Source organism: Chlamydotis macqueenii, chromosome Z, assembly GCF_036417535.1.
Source record: "Chlamydotis macqueenii isolate bChlMac1 chromosome Z, bChlMac1.mat, whole genome shotgun sequence".
In the NCBI taxonomy this organism is placed as follows: Eukaryota; Metazoa; Chordata; class Aves; order Otidiformes; family Otididae; genus Chlamydotis; species Chlamydotis macqueenii.
Genome location: NC_141593.1, coordinates 76,280,592 through 76,303,126, shown reverse-complemented (window position 1 = coordinate 76,303,126; position 22,535 = coordinate 76,280,592). Strand labels below are relative to the sequence as shown.

Genomic DNA, 22,535 nt, shown 5'->3' with positions numbered 1-22,535 from the left:
TCTGTGCCTTGATGGCAATTTCTGCTTGTTTAGTGATTTGTTAATATTCTCAGAGCTTACAAACACTTGGCAGACCATGTTCCTAAATTTCACTGGTTAATGATACGGTTTTAAACATGGAGGGACATAAAAAACAACAAAGTGCAATAAAAATAGGGCACATCATATGAAAACGAATGACAGCACAGTGCAGTGACTGAAAATCATTTAATCTAAAGGTTCATTTGCATTTTACATCTATCCAAAAATTCCCAAGTTTCTCATCTTCTTTATAATTCAATGTCAGAAGTGGAGCTGCTCTGTCACTAAGTGTCAGTTCAGCTTTCTACACAGACTCAAAGTCTTAGCTATCAAACAGTCCAATATAAAACCAATGGTAGCTATATTTGTCCAAAGTGATTGTATTTCAATAGCCACAATTACCAAAAAGCTAAGCAGATGTTTGCCTAACTTGCCATCACCCTTCTCCTGCCATTAAACGAACAGCCAAAGGTGTTTAATCAGATCAGCAATGAAGTTACACCTGCTCCTGTGCCACTTTCTCAAAAATTGACCATTCATAATTTTCTCTCCTTTCTCCTCTATTTACCCCCAGATCTTCTGACTTTCTTGCAAGGAGGATGCTCTGCAGTTCTGTTCCTGCTCTGCTTGTGAGGGATGTGTTGTATCTCCTTTGACGCCCATGGCTGCGTACTTGCACGGCCACTTCAGCAACATTCCTGAAAACCCTCCACTTAGTTCTTACATGCTACTCTAACACAACCAAGGAAGAGTCTTAACTGATATAAGTCTGTAATCAATCACCTCCCAGTTACCTGAGCATCCGGCTCTAACAGTTCAACCAGAGTCCTAAAGCTGACGGGTAGGTTGGGTGCTGTATCCCCATGCCAACCCACCTGTTAACAGTATACATTCATTTTAAGGAACAGGGCTAAGTTATGCCAGTAAGAATTTTCTTTTCAAAATCAAGGTAAGTGACAACATTTGAGTTGACCTTTTTGCTGAACAGAACCAAAATAAAATCAGATTTAATTTACAAGCAGCTTCCACTGGAAGACAAGTATCAACGTGTTTTCAGTCTCTTGCATAAAGGCTCATTTCTCACACAGCAGCCACACAAACAAGCAGCAGTGTTTTGCAGGGAGGTTTATTAAGCACACCTCGCTACACGGTTTAAAACAAGTGAGCCCTGGGAATTGTGACTCAGATTTGCTGTTGTCAAGTGAGGAAATCAGGGAACCGAGTCTTCAGGCAGCCTACAATCTGTCTCAGTCAAAGCAAACTGTGAGTAAGTGACAGAGCTTCGCCAAGGAACAGGTAATGAACCGAACGCTCTCAATGCTGATTTGAACCAAGGAGCGGCGTTTGAATAAGCTGTGGATAAGGATTCATCCTGGGATACAGATGAAAGTTGATGCCAAGCCATTAATAGAAGTGACGTTTCACATCAAATGGAGAGGCAGGTGATTTTTGTCAAAGAAAAGCCCTTGTTACTAAGCTTTGTTTAGCGCTAGGACTGAAGAAAAAATGAACTGTTATATGCTGTGTGGCAATTACACACCAAGAAACACAGCCAGGTAAAACCCACAGGCACTGGAGATCTACATACAGTTCTGTTTTGTGGATTTTAGTGATTTTTCTAAAAACAAATTGGCCAAGAAAATTTTTACTACTAAGTATCCAGTTTATATTTTACACTCTTTTTTTTTTGTTTCCCATATCAATACAGTGCTTCTAGAAATCCCAACAAAAAATGCTGCGCACCTTTCACATTCAGAAAACAGGAGTCATTGGAAGCCAAGAACAAAGTATCTTAATTAACAAAGGACATCCAGTGGGTCACAAAATGTAACTGCTTTGGAAGAACAGCATTTCCATGACATTTTTCCAAGGCTGCTTGCGGGGTTCTCTGCTTTGAACGCTCTTTCCTGCTGCACACAAATCTATCAGTTAGTTTCTCTGTCACATAATGCTAGGTATGCTGTCTCAAATTCGAATGCACACATTTTGCTATCTGCTTCGTTTTCACTCCCCATACCATAGACGGATCAAATGATGCAAGAAGCCAGTGTCTCACTTCTCAGAGACGTGTTCCAAATCTTCTCCCTTTTGCTGTGAGCCATATTCCTCCCATGTCTCCTGGGCCATGGGGCAACTTCAGGGAAGTGACCAAGTGTTTTTATAACATGCTTTCTCTCTTCACTTCTTAAAGAAAAAAGACAGAGCAGTGAAGCTTTTACCTTCATCAAAATTCTGAAAGTCTTGTTTGAATTTAAAGATTGCATGTAAAGTGTTTTGACGCTTTCAGCAGAAGCTATGAGCTACTAGTGAACCACATAGTTAATGGTACTGTTCCTAAAACAGATCAAGTTTTATGTGTAACTAAAGAAGTTAATATTTGGTGGAGCATAATGAAGTAAAGTACCTTCAAGGAGGGAACAGACAACAGCTTTCCTTCACATTTAAGTGTTTGCCTATTTTCTTTTAAGTTACTTTAATGTCTTCGGCAAATGAGCTGCATTCACAAAACATGGAAATGGTGGAACAAAATTAAAATAACCTTAAACAACTGAGAGTGCCCTAAGGCCAACATCACCCTTATGCGGGAACTCCCGGAGGTTACAAGCAGGTTAACCCCTTTGTTTCACACAGTGTTTCTCAGCTTCGACTCCAAAGCCTTCCGACTGCCTGCCTCGTACGTTTCCCAGGAAAAGTCTTAAGGAAATTGCTGGCAATCAGATACTCATGACCTGACCCTTCTCTCCCAGGAACCTAAGTAATGAGTATCCTTGTGAGAATTCAACTCATGGCTACAGATTAAGGAGCTATTTTTCTCCTGACAGAGCCAACAGCTCACAGCACAGCTGATCCCGAACAAGCACTGCTTTTGCTTTATTGAACCAGAGACAGTTGCAGTCTGCAGGATCAGCAGATGGAAATCTAGGGACAGCACTGTATAAGCAAAACCAATATTTTAGCCAGTTAAACAGACCTGGAAGATCCGAAGTCTCAGGAGCTGGAGCAGAGCCGAGCTCAACAGCCAAAGCACTGCTGGGAGGTGTTCTCCTGCAAGTCAAGTTTATTTCTGTATTTTAAACAATTGGGTTCCTTACAGAGATAAAAATTAATGTACTGTCATAAGTGGTTTAGCTAATGACAAGGCTGTAGGCAAATGAAGGTGCAGGGTGAGAGCAGGATGAGAAAAACATGAATGTGCTGGCAGGTATAAGAAATTACACGAAATGCTCCTCTGACTTGCAAAAAGGTGGTGGTAACGGATACAAACCAGTATTTTACTGTCAAAAGCACATGTAACAGGCATTTGTGGAGAATCAGCAGTTTTCTCTAGTAATTTACAGACCTCAGATCTGAGGAAGAAGAGTTACACCAACTTAAAATGCTAGTGTTAAATGCAGCTTTATATTAGGTTTAGTCTCTCCTTATTTTCCTGCATTCTGCATTTTCCCACCCAGTTCCTCCTCCTCCCCAACTCGCATTTACTGTTCTTCCCATTCAGGCCATACTGTTTTGTGAAGATCGCCAAAACTGAACCCAAGAGCCTGCTCTGCAGAAGTTTGAACAGAACAGATTTGAGATTTTTGGTCTTGCTTAAATCGGTTGCATAACTTCCCAAGTTACTGACCGATTAATTAACAAAATCATGGAAATTACTTTGGTCATTCTTGAAACTCTAGATTATTAGCTATCAACGTAGAGGCCAATGAGGTGCTTACTCACATTTGTGCTAAGAAGGTTTAATATTTTTACTAAATAAAAAATAAACTCTCCTCTCAAACTAAACAAAGAAATGCCCTGACAGTAAAGCGGGAGGCATCTGAAACTGGCATAGTAAACTGATTTTCTGCCATGGACATCAGTACTGCAGACTAATTTGTTTTGGTTGTGTTTTTCAAACGATTGAGGCAGTTATTTGGTTAAGAGAGGCTAAGAAAAACCATTATGGAATCACTGGCAATTTTAAATTTTAGTTTTATTCTTAATATATTCCAAAATACTGGTACATATAGACATGCGCTAATGTACCTTTTCAGTTTTAATTATGCTAATTTTGTACACAATTGATATCTACACAAAAGGCTCAGTCCTGTATTTTAATCTACATTCCTTAAAAAAAGGCAGTTAAAAATGGGCACCCATTTTAATTTATATTTAGATATCCAAATGTACGCACAAATTCCTAGAGCAGTGGGTACTGCGCAGCTCATTGAGCATCCAAATTCTGTTTGTATGAAAAGAGTGATAGTGTGTCTCTTTTACATGCTGACAGAATTGGTAGTGAGTTATAAATGAACTATTAAGAGCAATTTTATAAGCTACAAGGGAAGGAAAGTTTAGCAGCTTGACTACAGGGATACCTTCTTGAGAAAGGTGAGCTACTAGGTTTAAATTTGTGATGAATACAAAAGGCCCAGTGACTTCAGTATGATGATCAGTCCCAGGTGATCAAAGGAATATCAGAAAAGTTGTCACTAGGTAAAGGCTTGGGATGAAAAGTGCAGAGAGACTAATTCATCTTTGATCATGCTTTTATTTACACCTACCCTTTTTAAAGAAAAGTTGATCTTCAGCTGCTAAGACAAAGGAGTCATATTTTGGTTGCATAAACCCATATCATCGTTTCATCTGAACACACAGCTTTCAGATTGAGATTTAACCTAACTACAGCAAAAACGGTTCAGTTTTAGAATGTATATTGCAAGAGTGGGTTTTGCACCTGTCTTCCTATACATATGTGAAGCTCTGAACCTCATGAATTGCCATTTTGCTCTTTACAGAGGGTTAGCAGTTGTCACATTATATGTGTAATACCACAGTAAAGTAAGTCAAACATACAAACAAAAATAAAAAATAAATAAAAGTACAAACGCCTAATACTCTACATGAAACTTGTGTATGGGACGTATGTAGTGTTATGCAGATTGAGGAAAAGGGTCCTGGAGGACAGCCTTTCATCCTAAAGACGAAAAGGAACATCTCAGCTTTCCAGTACCATGCTCAACAAAAAGCTGCTTTCCAAGAAATCTGGCATCATGCCAAATGATTTCTGTGGAATTTGTGCATCAATTACACCTATCATTTAGGGTTTCTATTAATTAAAACAACTTTTTTTTTTCTAGCACAGTTTTATCACCTCACGCTCAGTATTTTAGATTGATCTATGTGCTATTTTAAGAATAAAAACTAAAGGAGAAATAGTACAGTGATTTTATTACAGTACTTATTACTTGAGATGGACAAAAATAATGAAAATACTCAGTAAAACACACAGGACAGAAGAGGAAGAAGTAAAAAAAAAACAACCAAAAACCCAAACACAATCAGTTTAGGGGAGTATTGAATTCACGACTTTTACCTCAAAGAGCAAAGGGACTTTCTTCTTCATAATCAAAGGCTTTTTAAAGGATTAAAAGAAAACAAAATAATTTTCTATTCTTATTTTTGTACAGCGCAAAGATTTTGACATTTCTTTAGATGTAAACTATGTTTCCAATCAAGTATTCCTTGGGTTCTTCACTGAAGAAACAAAAAAGGGCTACAGGAAGCAAAGCCAAACAGGGAAACCAACTCTTAAATCCATCAAAAACCTACCAGACTCAGTGTGAAGTGTAGTTGAGAACATTTCAAGTTAAAGCCAAAGATGCATGCTTTAACCTGGAAAAGCAATAAATCAAGGAAACAACCACAGGTTACAGTGCAATCTTCAGCAACGCAGCTTCTAATCAAGACAGGCTGTTTGCTTGAATGAGACACTGTAACAGATGGGAAGTAATTAAGAGAATTATTACAGTGAATGGTGCGCAGCTGGCCAGAGTAAAGGTCTTTACAGCATTTTGTCAGAGAGAAAGCAACATTCAAAATTCAGAAGTGGAAGCTCGTTACTATGCAAAAAAATCAGCGTGGGTAAACAGCAGTGGAAACTTCTGATTCCTCCAGTCACTACCAGCCATGACAAAACACACTCAAAACATGAAGTTTAAGAAGACAATCTACAAAATATTCATCTTAAAGTGAGAAGACCTGTTATGAAATGTTCAACAGCCACAGGTTTCAAGTCATGCCAGCAAACTTAGCTTGAATGTGCTGCTCGCTGAACACAAGACTCTGCTCTGCAAGAATCTGCAGTATCCGGGCTTTGTTGGTTGCCACTGATACGCAGCCTATTCAATAGCCGAAGATAAGGGCTTTTATCCTACTGTTCAGGATTATAAAAACCTGCTATCAGTACCCCTGCAGGTACTAATTTCTCAAGAACCAACACTTCTCTTTGATGAAAGGATACATCTCCAAGAGCTGATACAGCTAAACCGAAGATCAACTCTCCTAAAGTACATTCGTATTTCCAAGAGGGAAGGGAATACAAACACATTACATTATTTCCATATAAATTTTTACATTTACCTTCAGCATACCTTGAAGTATACTTAAATATTTTTGTTGCCTTTTCTTCCTCTCTGAATTACATGTGCATATAGAACCATTCAGATACCAAAAGTGAATACCTACCTTTGTAAACATGCACAGGAAAAGTACCATAATAAATGGTGTGAACTGAACACAAAATAAAAAATTCCTATGGAATTAGACCTGATTATTATTTACATTAAAAGCAGTTCAACCATAACTGTCACAATAAAGTAAAACATCCTTTACCAAAAAAAAAAAAAAAAAAAAAAAAAAGAAAGAGTCTGGCTCAGTTTTACCTTTCCAAAATAACCCCGAGGAAAAGTAAACCTCTGACTGCACCTTCTGGTGAACCAATTTACAACTCAAAGAATTGTTTAGAGCAGGTATGTGGCCTGAAGGTCATAATGACACTGTGTGATAGAGCAGCTTCATTGGCAGGTTTGCATAGATGAAAAATAAATCACTGTTGTCACTGTACATTGCATTCAGTAATTTCTATGGTCCATAATACATGTATTGAAGCATATTTTGGCATAAGAAGAATAATTATTGCTAGTTCTTTCAATTACGACAGATCTCCAAAGGACCATTATGCTGGTTACTAAATAAATACACACAGAGTCTGTGGCTTAAAGCACAAGAACAAACAAAAGGTGTTAGGATAGGGATTACCCCAGGCAGGTTATTGATGACTGGCAGACGTTTCCTATTTACCTGATAAGCAGTTGTTCTTTAACTATTTATTGAAGAAGGATGAAACAGAGCAGGGCTGTTTGTGGCACCGTGCCAGCACCACTAATGCTATAGTTTCACAACTGATGAATCACATTCTCAACCAAGGGGTGTTGAAATAAGCCTTCTGTAGTTCATGAAGAAGAGAGAACAAAGAAAGGGTTTCACTGAAATTAGCGCTGCCTTCTAGATGGTCAAGTTACAGGATTTTGCAAAGGAAACAAGTATCAGAATGTGCACGCTCAGTTCAAAAGTGCCTTGACTTAACAGAATTTATGTCCAGCTCTGCTCTAATTACAGCCTGTTGGGTACGCGTCAAATTGCTGTGAAATATGAGCAAGAACAGAAGGAAGCTCTACATTTCCTTTACTTGTCCCACAGGAACATATTGGTACCTCACACAAATACAATGAGGATCTGTTATCTCCGCCTAACGCTGCCTAATACTTTCAGGCTGTTGAGTCGTAGCAAAGTACAACTCATTTTGAGAAGTAGAGGGAACATTAAAACTCCAGCAAGCTGGGTACAAACATAGATAGTTCACTTCCTTAGGGGGAAAACTAAGATAAAATTTATAAAGGTACTGCTTCATTAATGGATTTGATTTTGAATTTTTTTTTTTAATGACTGGAACTTTATGTTATTTGTTCCTCTTTGCATGGATATATTGAATCCAAAGAAAAAACATGAAATAATCCCACCTCTGTTTGAAATGGAAATTGCTAAACTGTTTAAACTGGATTTGTTTTTAAGTGGAGGAAAAACATCCCCAGTATTCATGGAAGTGGATTAAGCTTGGAAGTTCCAGCTTGGACCAGAAACGAGTCTAAAATTGGAGTCTTACAGTTTAATTTAAATCTGATAAAGACAGTTAATTTCATGATTTAAGCAGAGCTTTAATTAATAAATATTTTACAGCTCACCAAGGAAACAAAGATCCTTCATAGATGACTTTTAGTCATATGGGGATAACACACCAAAAAACATTTTTAAATTTTATATTGGTCTCCGCTGTCGCACCTGAACTGCAGTCTGGTCATTAGGTACTCTACTTTTTTTGATCAATCACCAAATTTACTAATCTGCCATAGTCTTACCAAAGCACAAATCCATTACCATTATATCATCATTATTATACAACTTTACCAAATAAATAATGACTCATTTGGACACAACCACATTCAGCCACATCACTTTATATACTGAAGTATATATAGAATACACAATAAGAAGGTGTATGCAGAGGCATAGCCAGTTTTGAGAATTGTCATAGTAATATTTTAAAGTAATATCTTTTAAAGTAATTCTTCTTCGTGCAATATTCATAATAGGACTTTTAAAGGGACATTAAAAGTATTGATATTTGTCCCGTAAATGCATTTTGACCATGACCATGACACAGAGGGAAAGCAGTTTGGCAACTGCAAATGTTTAACAGGCATAAAATCACCTGGTTATGATGGGGGAAAAATAAAAGAAAGGTTCAATATCAAATTTCAGAAAAAGGTGCCTACAGCTTTAAGGGAAAAGGATATAAGATTATTTCTTAGGATGAACCATTTCCAATTATAGCTTGACAAAAAAAATAAAATAATAATGTAAGCCTGAAGTCAATTAAAATGACCAAGTCCTAGAACTCCTTAAAACAGGCTTCAAAAGAGAAGCCTTCACAGATGGAACTTTAACTGCACAGCACAGTCGGGTGCTGATACAATAGGTATTTTAAAAATAACTTTGATCAAAGCTTATTAATCAGCAGCATCAAGCCATCAGTGGTTTGGACTAGAGAAGAGAACTAATTAAATTTAAAGGGCCACAGCCTCCTGAAGGCACAACATGTAATCCCCAAGGTAGGAAACTGAATGAAGGGGATGAGAACATTTGCATAGTAAAACAGTGGAAAATGGCAAGGTGCTTGCTCTTATTTATTTTAGGCATTACAGCGAGTTTACTAGAACCATTTTTGAATCTGTCCTCATCATCAAACATGTAGAAAAGTACCAGCATTGGAAGTCTGAGGATTCACTTAACCTGGAATATTTCCATACATCTGGCAAGTAACACAGAACATAAAATCTCATTTAATCCAGCAGGCCAGATCATGAGATCCTTTCTTACCCCAAGGAGCAGTAACCTCCACCAATTTAAATGTAAAATATGACTAAGGAATTCATGGGCAAGAGAAAATAAAATAGAGAGAAAGCAAGCTGACTGTAAATTCGTGCCTAGGAGCCTTGTTTTGTCTACAGACAGACACATATAATAGCATTATAACTGAAAATAACAATAATAAATTGCAAAATAATTTCTTCCATTGCTTATCTCCCAGCTGCTACAGTATCCTTCATATTTATTACAGATTTCAGTATATAACATCTTTCCTTGCAGTTTTGTCATGTATCTGGGAATAACTTTCTCTTCTCTGGTCATCTTCCAAACACTGTGAAGAGGGAAACTATTACTCTTCATCTACCTTTCAGGCTTCTGGGAACGATGCAGAAAGGGTGAATGTTTATCGAATCCTTACTCCTGTTTTAAAGGCTTCCTGACATATGGACCATGGAAGTATTTTTCAGTTAATAGAAGGGTTTCATTTGTATGACAAAGACATGATTGCTAAACAGGACACCAAATGCTGTTTTCTTAGTCTGATAATCTTACTGTCATTTTAGGTCCCCTAGGAGAAAGGACTCAATAGGTAGAGTAAATAATAACAGTAAAATTTAGCACTGAGCAAAAGAAAGAGGAATCAGTAACAGTTGGGTTGCTTTCTGGATTGTCCGTAATCAGAACAAAGGTTTCTGCATTCTAAACTGACGGAAACTTTTTGCATCAGTGTGGTGGCATCATGTGGAGTCACCAGCCCACTCTTGTGGGCTAAGAGAATATTATAGACCGGCAATTTCCAGCCTCTTTTCTAAAAAAAAAAAAAAATAAACAAACAAAAAAACCAAAACAAAAAAAACCAACCAAACAAAAAACCCCAGAAGAGGTCCTGTGGCAAAAGAACATGAAAAGAACTGCAGTCTTATTCCAATCAATACTTCTCTGTAATATTTCCAAGCCTGCCCCAGGTGCTTCTCATCTCTCTGTGCGTATCATTCTTTCTACAGTGACAGGAACTAATGGTCTCAACCAAAAATGATGACCCTAAAAACCCTAGAGAGTAGTGAAGCTAAAGAAAACATCAGATATTGGATTAAAGAGTTGAAGTGCAAGACTAAGTGCAACATGTGAGGGAGGAGTGAAACGACGAGATGGCACACCAGCAGTCTCAAGTGTGGGGCATGTGCAGAGTTGTTAGAACTTTGAAGTACCAGCAGCAAAAGCAACAACTCTATCTGGTTTTGGTGGCTCAGCGAGAATCTTACCAACCCTGGAGTAAAACAAAAAACAAAACCAACCAAAAGCAATCCCTCCCTGCTCCCAAGAAACATTCACATCTCCCCATTCATGAAGAACTGCTTTACAGTAGGAGCATTTCCTTCCTGTCCTCCTTCCAGAACAGAAATTTTTCAAACAAGAGCTCACAGGCATTTACAAGGACCTAGCACATCATATATAGCTGCTGCTTAAGAATTCATTAAACTGTAGTGAAAGCAGGAGTTGTGTGCACTTTTCAATCTCACATTCACAATCCTGATCAATATGTCAAAGAAATTTCCCTCATGCTCATGGCATGATGGTCAAAGCTGTTGTACAGAAAGACATACAGTATTATTTACAAAAGTTGTACTATTTCTTAAAGTTGTACTTCTCATATACCTCAGTTATTTTCCTGAGTGCTTTACAGTAAAACACCTACTAATTCAATTTTAATTTGCTCTTTTACAATACAAATCTACAATCTACATCAGTGTGTAGATTAGAGACAAAAAGTACCATTTTCAGTTGATTTTGGCTTTAAGCTATGAAGTAGAAACTGTTGTCAAAAAGCAAATAATAAAACATATCTACAAATAGTACCGTAAGTGCCAAAACCCTAAATTTTTAGGTAAAGTTTTAGGTTAAAGTTTAACTGCTATTGCAGGGAAAAGGCCTCTACACAAAATTTATCTGAAGCTGAACAAATTAAGTGTAACTGCCTCCTGTGCAGAGGTTCAAAAAAAACTACCAGATAGTCTTGCTGAGTGTTCATGCATGAGTAAACTAATTTTTGTAGAGGACATACAAAATGCTTTTATTCTGCCATTCACCTGCTGTTACAGAGGAAAAGCTGTCATAGTAACAGCCATTTGCACTGCCCAACATAACACAGGTTGTGTACTACTTCTAAGCTCATACTTATATGAACAAGATCTTGCCTTTTTATTAAAAGCATGCCATTGTGATTTCAACACTGGCAGTGATGGTAAGAACCCATCCAGCAGCTCCAAACTGCTCCAACAGTTAATTATCCTGTCAGGAATAATGTCCCACTTTTGTCTAATGTCTAATGTTAAGTTCCAGTTATTCAAGTTCATTAAACACCTATGTCTTCTGGATGGAAAGACCATCTACAATGACATCATTTTGCAATGTAGTTTCTTTTAGACTGTGAAAACAATGATCGTTTAAGACCCTTCTCAGCAATTCATTTAAATTGTGTGCTAATCCCTCCACTGTTATCACAATGTTATTCTCCCCAGCTTGCTAACACTTAAATTTTTCTTCAAATATGGATCTCCAAACTTGACATAGCACTGCATCAAGGAGCCAAAATATATCTCAACTCAAAAATCACACAATCCCTTTTGCCACAGTTTTGCAAATCTACTTATTTTTACACTCAGTGTCTTCTTTGATTTAGTGTTGTTTGTTTGTTTGAAATTTAACATCATTGCCACTTCCAAGAATGGTCTATATGTTCTTTAGTTTCCAAAGTAGCTTTACCCTAGACCAGTGGTTCCCTATCTGGCGAGGAGACGTTGGAAGTTACAAACGGATGAGAGTTAAGGTATCAACTGAACTAACGTGGCTAAGCCCAAGCTGATTCCTGCAAGGCCAAGCAGTGCCAGCCTCCCAGAACAGGTGCAATACGGAGTAGAGTGCAAATGTTGTTCAAGTACCTCTTGGCTTCGCTAGATGGGTCCACCTGAGGAAGATGACGGTAAACCCTGCAGGTACCCAGCTTTATGTGGCAGAAGGAACTAGACAAAGCAAAGCTTGAGATATTGTCAGTTTTCTCAAGTGATACATACCTGTCAAAGGACTGGAAATTATGGCATTACACAGTTTTAGAATGCATACCTTTTGTCTACAGTTGGTGTATCACAAAATGCAAATCGGTTTACATAAATTATCTTCAGTTTCGCACTCCACAGATACAAGGATTGATAACTTTCCATTTATATTTTAAGATAGACATACTACTTCATTTAAGAATATGTTTCTTACGTGTTACGTTAATTTCCATGTTCTAATTTCTTGAATAAAATCTGGTGCAGCATGATATCTTATGGAAGTCAGTCTGTTACTTTACTAATTCAACCTTCATCAGCCAGCTAGTAAACTTACCACAGAAGACATGAGTGCCTAGTTTTCAACTTCCAGCTTCTGCACCTTTACAAAGATGTAATTAACCATTCTTACTTTTTTCCTTAGTATTTTTCTTCACTGAATCTTGTTCCAATATTTGCCTCAGATCAACACCGGACTGATACACCCAAACTGAATGTGCCATTTAATTTACTTTTACTTTTGGTAAATATTAGCAGCTTTTTTCCAAATCCCCTGGAATGCCCTCAGTGCCCCGAAAATTCTTGAAGAAAAACAATTGTTGGTGGTTAAGAAAAATCCTCAGTCAGCTTTTTAAACTCTGCAGTTCAACATCTCCTGACTGGCTAATTTTAAAATGTCTAGATTTCACAGCTGCTGTTTCATGTCCCCCTGCGTTGCTAGAACAGAACTACATTATGATGCAACTACACCTAGTTTTCCCCTCTAAACACAAACCAAAAGCACTTACTGAACACAGCTGCTTTTTCAATTGCTAGTGAATTTTTTATCATTGCACTAATAGGCCAGTAACAGCTCCATATGTGTTCTCAAATGACTTGAAGACTGGTCATTGGCCTTTTACCTCCTGGCCTGAGACTCTTTGCCTTTATATCGTGTGCCATTTTCAGCCACCTCTTTAGTTCCTACTTTTAATTTATGATAACCAGCATCAGCTTCCAGCTTTTAAAATTTTGGACTTACATATACACAAATGCACACTTATTATGTGTATATATGTGCATACACATATCTGTCTTCACTTTACTTCAAAATAGTTTTTAGATTATTATATTCTCTCTTGATTGTGACTTTCACCAATATCTACTAAAACATTCTCAAAGACTTTCTAATTCTCATTGACTCCTGCAACACACACAATGACATTCCAAATTCAAATAGAAAAGAAACGTAATGTTGGACTAAGAGATAGGAAAATTAAGATAAACAGAAAAAATTCCAAGCACTATCTGCATTATCTTTCATGCCTTGCAATCCCTGATGCTTGATGTAGCTATGAGCTTCATTATCCGCTCTTGCCAGTCACACCTGAATCACTATCTTCTTCACAGAGACACAGTGCCTCAGACTCTTTTTGCCTGTGAAAATCCTTTATCACATTACAATATTCAGCTCCTATCTGTGCTCTTCTGTTGTTGAGGGAAAGAGAAAGCTGTGTACACGGGAAGACTATAAACTGACCTAAGTGATACTCATTGTGCAGGTTCAAGAATACCATTACCTTGAAAAGCTTGAGTGTATTACCCGAAGGATTAAGTTTATAGTCATATTATTTGCAAATTTTGCAGTTGAAAGAACTCTCTAATCAAAATTCCAAGAATTGTATCCCTCAAAGTAAACACTGAAAGCACATTTTTGTTTACAACTCAAATAAAAACACAGTTGCTATTTTTCGTCCTATAACATTGATCAAGTCCAGTCCCTCATGATTGCCTGAGTAGGGCAGTGGGAGTTTGTTTTAATTTTTAAATACATACATCTCTCTCAAAACCCTCACTGAGCTACTGAATTTAGCAAAAGAATCAACATCTTCCACTTTCCCTTGCCTTTTCACCAAATGTAAAGTATTTCTCCTCATGTTATCTGAATTGACCAAATACCACTTGAAAGCAAAGGTTTCTGAACTGAAGAGCATCATATAATATAAAATTATTTCTTTCCACGACTGCAACTTTTTCCATTTGTCTGAAGCTCTGCCTACTTTATATTCCATCAGAAAGTCCTCAACAAACAGGATCATACGAGTTACAAAGCTGAATACCAGTGGTATCAAGGTCTTGAACACTTCTGGTTCTCAATATGCACAGCAACCTGTTGTAAAAAGTTGTTGTCTTGATTACCTTTACCTATGGTGGAAATAGAAAGGTCCAGTGAGACAACTCATAGCATACTTTGCGGACTTGAGGGGAAGTTTATATATATATATATAAAACTATATGGCAAGTATCATGCAGTTTTAAAACTTCGATAGCATTTGTCTTGCATATTCCTAATTGTTTGCCAAAACAGGTGAAAATGTCTTATGATTCACAGTTAAATATTGTAGAACGGGCAATTACTCTATCCCTTACAATTTACAAGTCTCTAGTCCTGGAGAAATTAGTCAAATTAAGTTTCATGAGCATCTTCATAAGTTTAAAAATTCACTGACAAATTAACATTAATTCTGCTATAAATACATTTTTATTCCATTTATGCACACAGCTCTTTTTATAGCTGTTAAACCTCCCCTCCTTCCCCTTTTAAAAACTATTGAAACTGTCAGGAACTACATTTTACATTTTAGCAATCATTGCTATACACATCATGATTCCTAGAATTTAAAATGGAATTGTTGATGGTTCAGCTACTGTTAGACTGTCATTAGTTCTGCAAAGTACGTAATCTTTCATCTTTGAAGAAATGACAGTACCTTCACTTGTACAACATGCTTTTAAACTTCCTCTCTAATTTGAAAACGCTAGTATTATACTCTGTTTCAAGAGAGATATTTTTAAGGCTTGCAGGTTGGCTTGTCACAGAGCAATCTGTCAGGTAGCATTTTGTCTTCATTAAGGTTTATTCACATAAAGTGATTGGCCTGTCCGTGACAATAGGCCCTGTCTTACCTGATGGTAATGAGGCCTGTGTTAAATTTTCACTTTCCTCATCAGTGCTGCCATCATAGTCATTTTCTCTCCCCGTAGTCATCTGAGTGGTAGCTATACTATCCCTAGGAAAAAACAAAACAAAACAAAACAAAACCCCACATCTTTGCCATCTATTATTCCTGCAAATAATTTACAATTATTAGGCAACGCAAGCTAACACATATCAATATAGAGTACCCATGCTGAATGGCTTAGTGTAGTCATAAACAAAGACAGATAACAAGAGGTAAGTTAAGATATAAAAAAGCAGGATAAAAATAGTGAACAATTTAAGGTGTGTTGTAGCAGTAGAATAGTTCATCTTTTCCGGATATTTTTAAAATAAAAAGTACAGAAAAACACTTAGATTTAGATATTTTTGTTTCCCAAGGGATAAAAATAATCAAATACTACAGAAACGGCAGAGACATACTCTGATCGGAAAATAAACTGCAACCTAACAGAAAAAAGGACAGATTCACTGAATATTTGGTTCTTGGCTACAGCACACAAAGCAGTATGCTGCTATTTGCAGTAACGTCACAAAGAATCCTCTGCTTTCATGACTAACAGTATTGTTTCGGATAACCAAGCACTTAGCCAGGAAGAACTGTCATTCACTCTTAGAGCCAAAGAAATGGAAGCTAAACTAAACTAAACTATGCATCAGGTATGATACCAAGTAACTCAGGAAAACTAAGAAGTACCTTGTACACTTGGCATCTGCTGCAGCTTCTTTAGCTTCATTCAGCAACTTCTGTAAGTTTCTTATCTTTGCCTTCTTTTCATTCAGCACCAAAATAAACCGGTTATAAAGATCTGCCTCTAGTTCTTCTTTAGCTTCCACACATTTTTCCAGCCTAGAACGCAAAATTAACTGTTACACTACTTCTTTTTAAAATTATGTGTTTCCTGCAAGAAAATTCTCTAGTGAAGCCAGCCTTCCTATTACAGGAATCCCTATACGAAACCATGCATGACTAGTCCAGCATCTTGTATCTAAAACAGGCCAGAAGAAGCCCTTAATGAGTATCCTCAGAGTAAAACTTTCTTCAGGCTTTTAAAGGTTTAATGTGCACTTGTGGGTACATCACTAAAACAAAGCACAATGGCAATATAAAATTAAGAGTATGAATGTATACTGTCTCATAAGCAAAGCAAAACTGGAATACAAGCAAACATGAGCACAATACATGAAGTGACTTACAGCAAGCACAATATTTACTTCCTGTATTTCATAACTTTTTAGTCCTTGAGTTGAATCACAAACATTTTAATAGCAAATAAACTACTGATCATCTTATTCATCACGGTAACTACAGCGAATAGTCATAACTTATAAACAACATTCTTGCCACGACTGTGCAAGGTTGGTAAAAAGTTTAGAAGACTTCCTTTGTTATTAAACCGAAACACATTATAGATTATTATTTTTAAATCTATTAGGTAAGAAATTTCAACAAACTTCCTATATAAATACTGATTATTTTGTTCACAGATCAAAACCATATATGATGTAAGAAAGAAAGACAACAGAAAATAATCTCAAGAAGTATTAAGTCTACTGTGTAATGCTTTAGGGATATGCTTGATAAATAATTCATCTAATTTAAATGCAAATAGCAGAACATCATTACCATATAGACCGGTTCAATAATTCCTAAATGAAAGATCATATGTACTAATCAACTACCAGGAGACTTTCCACCTACAAAAGGAAAGTTAACTGTTTAGTGGGGAACAAATAGATAATTCACAAAGAATCATAAACCCTAATACAGGGTCCAGAAGTGCCTTGATCAGCTCATGGAAGGAAAAATCTAAGGACAGGAATTGCCTTCCATTTATTAAGTAGAATTCAGCCATTTAAAAAAAAGATCTAAAAAAATACAGCTGTTCAGTAAATTGCCATTTACATGCTTGAAACTAATTATGTCCGTAGACATAAAAATGGAAAACAAGGATTTTGTGTAAAATATAGTAAACCTGTCTGTATCAAATCCTATAGAAAAGTTGTCTCTTCCTGCACATGAAACAATATTAACTAAAGAAAGTGCTCACTACTGTGCCTTTATTTTGTCAATGGACTGGTTTATGTCAGAGCAGCTGAGGATGGTTTAAATAGTTACACATTTTGCTGACTTAGCCAAAAAGACATCATGTAAGATAACTTCAGTGAGGCCCTTGAATCCTACAAAGAGATCCACTGATGAAAATCCACATAACTGTAAGCTCTCAATGAAGTAAAGCTGATGCTGCCTGGATGTTTAGCAGCACAGTATTGTAGGTATTAGGTAGGTTCTACCTACTGCAAGACTAGGCAATTTCTTCAGCCTCTGGAGCAAAATATCAGCATCTCGAAAAATAGAAAAATTACTATATGCACAGATTAGAATATTAACTATTCCCTGTAGGCAAAATCATTTAGTAGTATGCCATCAGTTAATCTTATATGCTTATCTTCATTTAGGAGAACACCTCTTTTCGATTTTTTCCTGTTGTTTAAAATAATTAATATATAAGTACATTCTCCAGTCACAGATATGACATTAATTCGGCACAACATTAAATCAGTGTAAAACAGTATTACTACATTAATGCTATATTTGCAAGTTTTAAGCCTTTAAAAATATCCTACTGTATGATGTACGATGATACTTAAGAACGGAATAGTAAAAAGCAACAGTCCTCTGCTGCTTGGGAACAGGGATGCATCAGTTACGCAGAAGGCAGGCGTGTGTGGGGCGGCCCTGGCTGTAACTCTGCATAGCCTTTAGCATCCACTCAGGCATGCACTACCTGAATTACGTGACCACTAAGCAAAGCTGTCTGGGTTTCATTCCAATACCTCATCGGTTACAAATACAAACTTTAATTGCAATTTGTCACATGCTTGTGCCCGTTTGTGATTTGTCTCACTAAAACACCACGTCTCCAGGCCAAGTAAAGAAGCTGCTCATCTCAAAGACAACTTGCAAGCACAATGAAAATAGAAGTTAACGGCTAGAGTGGTGCAAGTCTTAATTGCACGTGCTTTCCAACTCCTGTTCTCTTACATCTATCTCTCTGTTACGCAAGGGCAACGCTTTAATATGCCAGATACGCCCAAGTTGATAGCTATAGTAAAGCTTGTTCAGCCTACTGAAAGCAGCTAGTATTAGGAATGGTTACATGAGTAATTGAGAAAATAAGGTAACTGTCCTTTTCTTAAGTGCTGCCTAAACGTAGAGCAATCACACATGCTTCATAGCCTTTAACGTGAACTATGTAACTTAACAGCATTTATACATTTTCCACACTCTGATACTAGAAAGAAAAAATTCAGCCTCTCTGCTATTTATCTTTGTCCTCAGTGCTCTAAAATAATTACTGGTCTTACCGCATCGCTCTACTACATTTCAGATTCACTCTTCCCCCAACATTGTCAATGGTATTGAATCTTGATGAGCTAATGCTGAAGAGTCAGTTTCACACACCAAACTACCTGGTCTGCATTTTTATAAGCTGTTTGTGGTTTAAATACACTGTCAGGATAGCTGACCACAACATAAATGAACAGCTATTATGATTTTGGCTTGTCTACACTAATTTTAGATGCTTAACACAAAATACGTACCACTCCCAAATCAGAAATTTAACTTGTGTTTTATTGGCCAAGCATTATTTTGCTACGTATTATTACTTTACATTTACCATCTTAATTATCTATACGAAATAAAAGCAGTAGCTATTCTGCTACACCTCAAGAGACCCCAGAGAGCTACAGGGCAAAGCTGCTGAGCTGAGTTCATGAAACCTTCATGACAGTCAAGAAAATTAGAGTAGGGAAATGGAAACGGGATGATTGAATTATTCCATCCAATGCCCCATGGTTAAACTGAACAAACACAGCTCTTGGAAGTCTGCATGCTATGTTTTAATTCTAATGAGGTCTTGAAGAGAGAGATTTTAAGGAAACAGAACCGCAGGGACTGAAACTCTGGAGCTCGCATGCCTTAGCTCCAGGCAAAGAGGCAGCACAATTCTCCACATCACGTGCTTTATATTTGATGTTTTACCACTCAACACTGCAAGTGATACAGAATGTGAAGCCTGAAATCCCATCTACTGAACAAAGACAGGCAAAGCTTTTGTTCAGCTCCAAGAAAGTCACAACGCTAGGTCCAGCATTTGGAGCCAAAAGAGAGACCGCAGGGTAGACTAGGCTGTGGCAAAAAAAAAGAAAAAAAAAAACAAAACCAAAACCAAACTGAAAAACCAACACTATTTGGATGAAAATTACTTTTAGTCTCCATTTAGTGGACATTGCCAAAGTTTGGTGACCATACAACTCTCAGTATTTATTTTGAAAAATCATGTTTCAGCTATCGAAAATATAAACATACTAAAGAAAACCACCCGCTTTAGAAGCTTGAATACACTGCTTCCGAGAGCAAAGGCTGTCAGGCAACCGTGATTTTTTTTTTTTTTTCCATGGGGTTATTCTTTAAAAGTGCCACACCACCATGGAAATTGATACAAGCACTAATGCCTATTACACATTAGCGTGTAATGCAGTACAGCATACTGGTTATACAATACGCTATTGTTCAATAAACTGTTAAGCAGTAAAACACCACTCAGGAAGGCCATATGCTTGTCAGGGAGATTGTCAGGAGAAACTGTTACTCATTTTAATGAGAGGCAAACAAAACTAACCCCTCCCAAAAGTTAGCTCTCTTTTTCAAGGTAAATTAACACCAATTAGCTACATTCTTTCATCAATCTTCCTAAGTGTGGTTTTTCAGATAAAGCTATAAAAAAACCCAAGATAAATCTTTGACTAAGCATTTTATGCTAACTGAAATAAACATAGGTTTCTTCACTACAGAGTGCAGTGACAGATAGTTCAGACAATAAATGTAATGACAATTATAAAAATTTCTTGTAAATTAATGGTACTCTTTCCTATAATGACACACTCGTGTTCCAATTCTGGCTGCTTTGACAAGGCAAATAGTCTAAAGAAATGGCATCTTATTTCCCACTCAAAAATGCAAATAATTTAAACTGCTAGTCCTAAGAATTACAGGAAATAATGGAAAAGAAAAGGTTTCCTGAAGAAAGTGGAGAATATTCTACACGAAAGAGGTAATTTTTGTTTTCTACTTCATAAAGCTAAAACAACCTGTAATTGCAAAGTTTGTAATATTATCTCTGACACAGGAAGAAGATTCACAACTATATGGGCTGTAGATAACTGGGCTCAAAACACTTGTCAAGAGAACAAAAATTTGTGTGCTCCTTTCTGTACATGACTTCAAAAGTGCTCACCAGTAAAGCCTGCACTGACAGTGTAAGTATTTGTGAGTTTCTCAAGTATCACCTGCGAATGCACTTTTAAACTTACCGCTTCTCCATGTCACTCCAGTCACTGGAAAGCCTTTCATTTTCTTTTTGCAGATGCTCGTTTTTCACCTGCAGTCTTCTCAGGCAGTCCAGACAGTAACCAATCAGCTCCTTGACTGCCTCCGCTGGACTCAAAACTTTCTGTAGCTTCACAGATCCAAGTCTAAACTAGAACAGAAGGAAAGAATGAGTTGCTTCATTGGTACTAGAAAGATCGCAAAACCTTGCTCCAATAAACTCGAATACATATGTAATAAGCATAAGAAATACCTTACAGTCCTCTAGTTCAAAGTGATAAAATAAATGTTAGAAGAACCGTAGAATACATGGAATAATATACACATTAATTATTTATGCAACCACAGGTTTTATAGAAAAGGCATTTTTGATGTCATATAGAACCACAGGAACAGAAAACCTAATGGTATTGCTAACATGTTCTTGCTATCAGCCCAACTCTGGTACCCACAGCAGCAAAACAACCATATAAACATTACCGATAAAACAAATGAACATTAACTGCCTTTGATTTAAAGAAGCACCACAAAAGCCTCTCTATAATGCTTGCATCTAGATGGATGAAAACTAGCGTGCAAATTTTCCTCTTCAGGGCACAGACAGCAAGTTCTACATAATAAAAGGAGTCCTTCAATTAAAGAGGTAGCCTTAATAATTCAATGAGATTAAAGGATAGGATCTATAATGAATAGTTGTATTTCTTCAGCACTGGAGATGTTATACAGGACATACAAGAGGTCTGAACATATTTGTTCTATATAGTCTGGCAGAAACAACAAAGAACTGTTGTTTCTATTATGTTAAAGGAGAAATAGCTCAGCCATACATACAAGACAGTATCATCTAAACTGTAATTGTGCAAAGCTGGATGAAGATACAAAAACAGGCAACATGACAGTTTGAGGCAACTGAAGATGGATATCAAGGTTGCTTGAAAACAGTCACACACATTATCTTAAGAGAAGCAAACCAGAAATGAAGGACCTGACTTTGGTGCTCTGGAGTGGGTAGACGATGGGGAATCTGAACAACCTTAAGGTAGACCTCCGCAGCTGACAGAGCCTGCAGAAGCCATAGGGGGCTTTTCTGACACCTCTCCACATCTAGAAGCACTACCATTTGCCTGGCGTGACAAAATACTACTTGAGGGAGCAGATCCAAAGAAAAGCAGAGTGTGTTGGATGACGCAATCCAGACTTCAACCAGCTTAAACTACAGCAGAAACAGATCTTCTACGAAAGAGGCATCGAAATGTCTTGGCTTTGATTGGAAATGCTTGCTGGAATGTTGAGCCAGTAAGGGCTACGTGGAAGGAGAACGGGTGCTCTCTCACATCTTGTAATTATTACAAGGATTGACATAACTGTTGTAGCATTCTCCTATGAGTAGAACTATTACTCATATTTTAAACTTGAATACACAGCAATAACATTAAAAAAAAAAAAAAAGTAAGGTACATGCTGGGAGGAGTTCCGTCTGTGTTGTGGCACCTCATCTATTAAAATCAGAAATGCCACTTCATTTATTTTTCTCCTCATTTTGGTTCATTTTTCTTGAGAGGACATGGAAAATAACTAAAGATAAGACATTTGTGAAAAAAAAAAATACACAGCATTTGTTAAACACAGCATTTGTTAATACTTTCTAAAAAGTTATGTTTACTACCTCTACTACATATAAGGCTTTCCTGAAAAAGGTCTTGTAAAAATTGTTCATAAAGATTTTAAGGACATCATTAGAAACAAACAACAGTCCTTCAACTTAGGTATTTTATCTGTGGAAGTCTCTGCAATAACACTTGATACAATCATGAGCTTCTTCAGCAAGGTTAATTTATCAGAAATT

The 22,535-nt window shown here is 37.0% G+C and overlaps 1 protein-coding gene across 3 annotated transcripts in view; it reads right to left on the bottom strand.

Moving 5' to 3' along the window:
* Positions 1-22,535, bottom strand: part of XRCC4 (X-ray repair cross complementing 4) — a 156,907-nt gene that overhangs the window by 79,609 nt on the left and 54,763 nt on the right. For all 3 annotated transcript variants that reach the window (XM_086770686.1, XM_086770687.1, XM_086770688.1), the window contains exons 3-5: positions 20,674-20,840; positions 15,992-16,144; positions 15,264-15,367 (exon numbers count right to left, since the gene is read on the bottom strand). In XM_086770686.1, the coding sequence (XP_086626812.1) occupies positions 15,264-15,367; positions 15,992-16,144; positions 20,674-20,840 (424 nt within the window). The remainder of the gene's footprint in view (positions 1-15,263; positions 15,368-15,991; positions 16,145-20,673; positions 20,841-22,535) is intronic.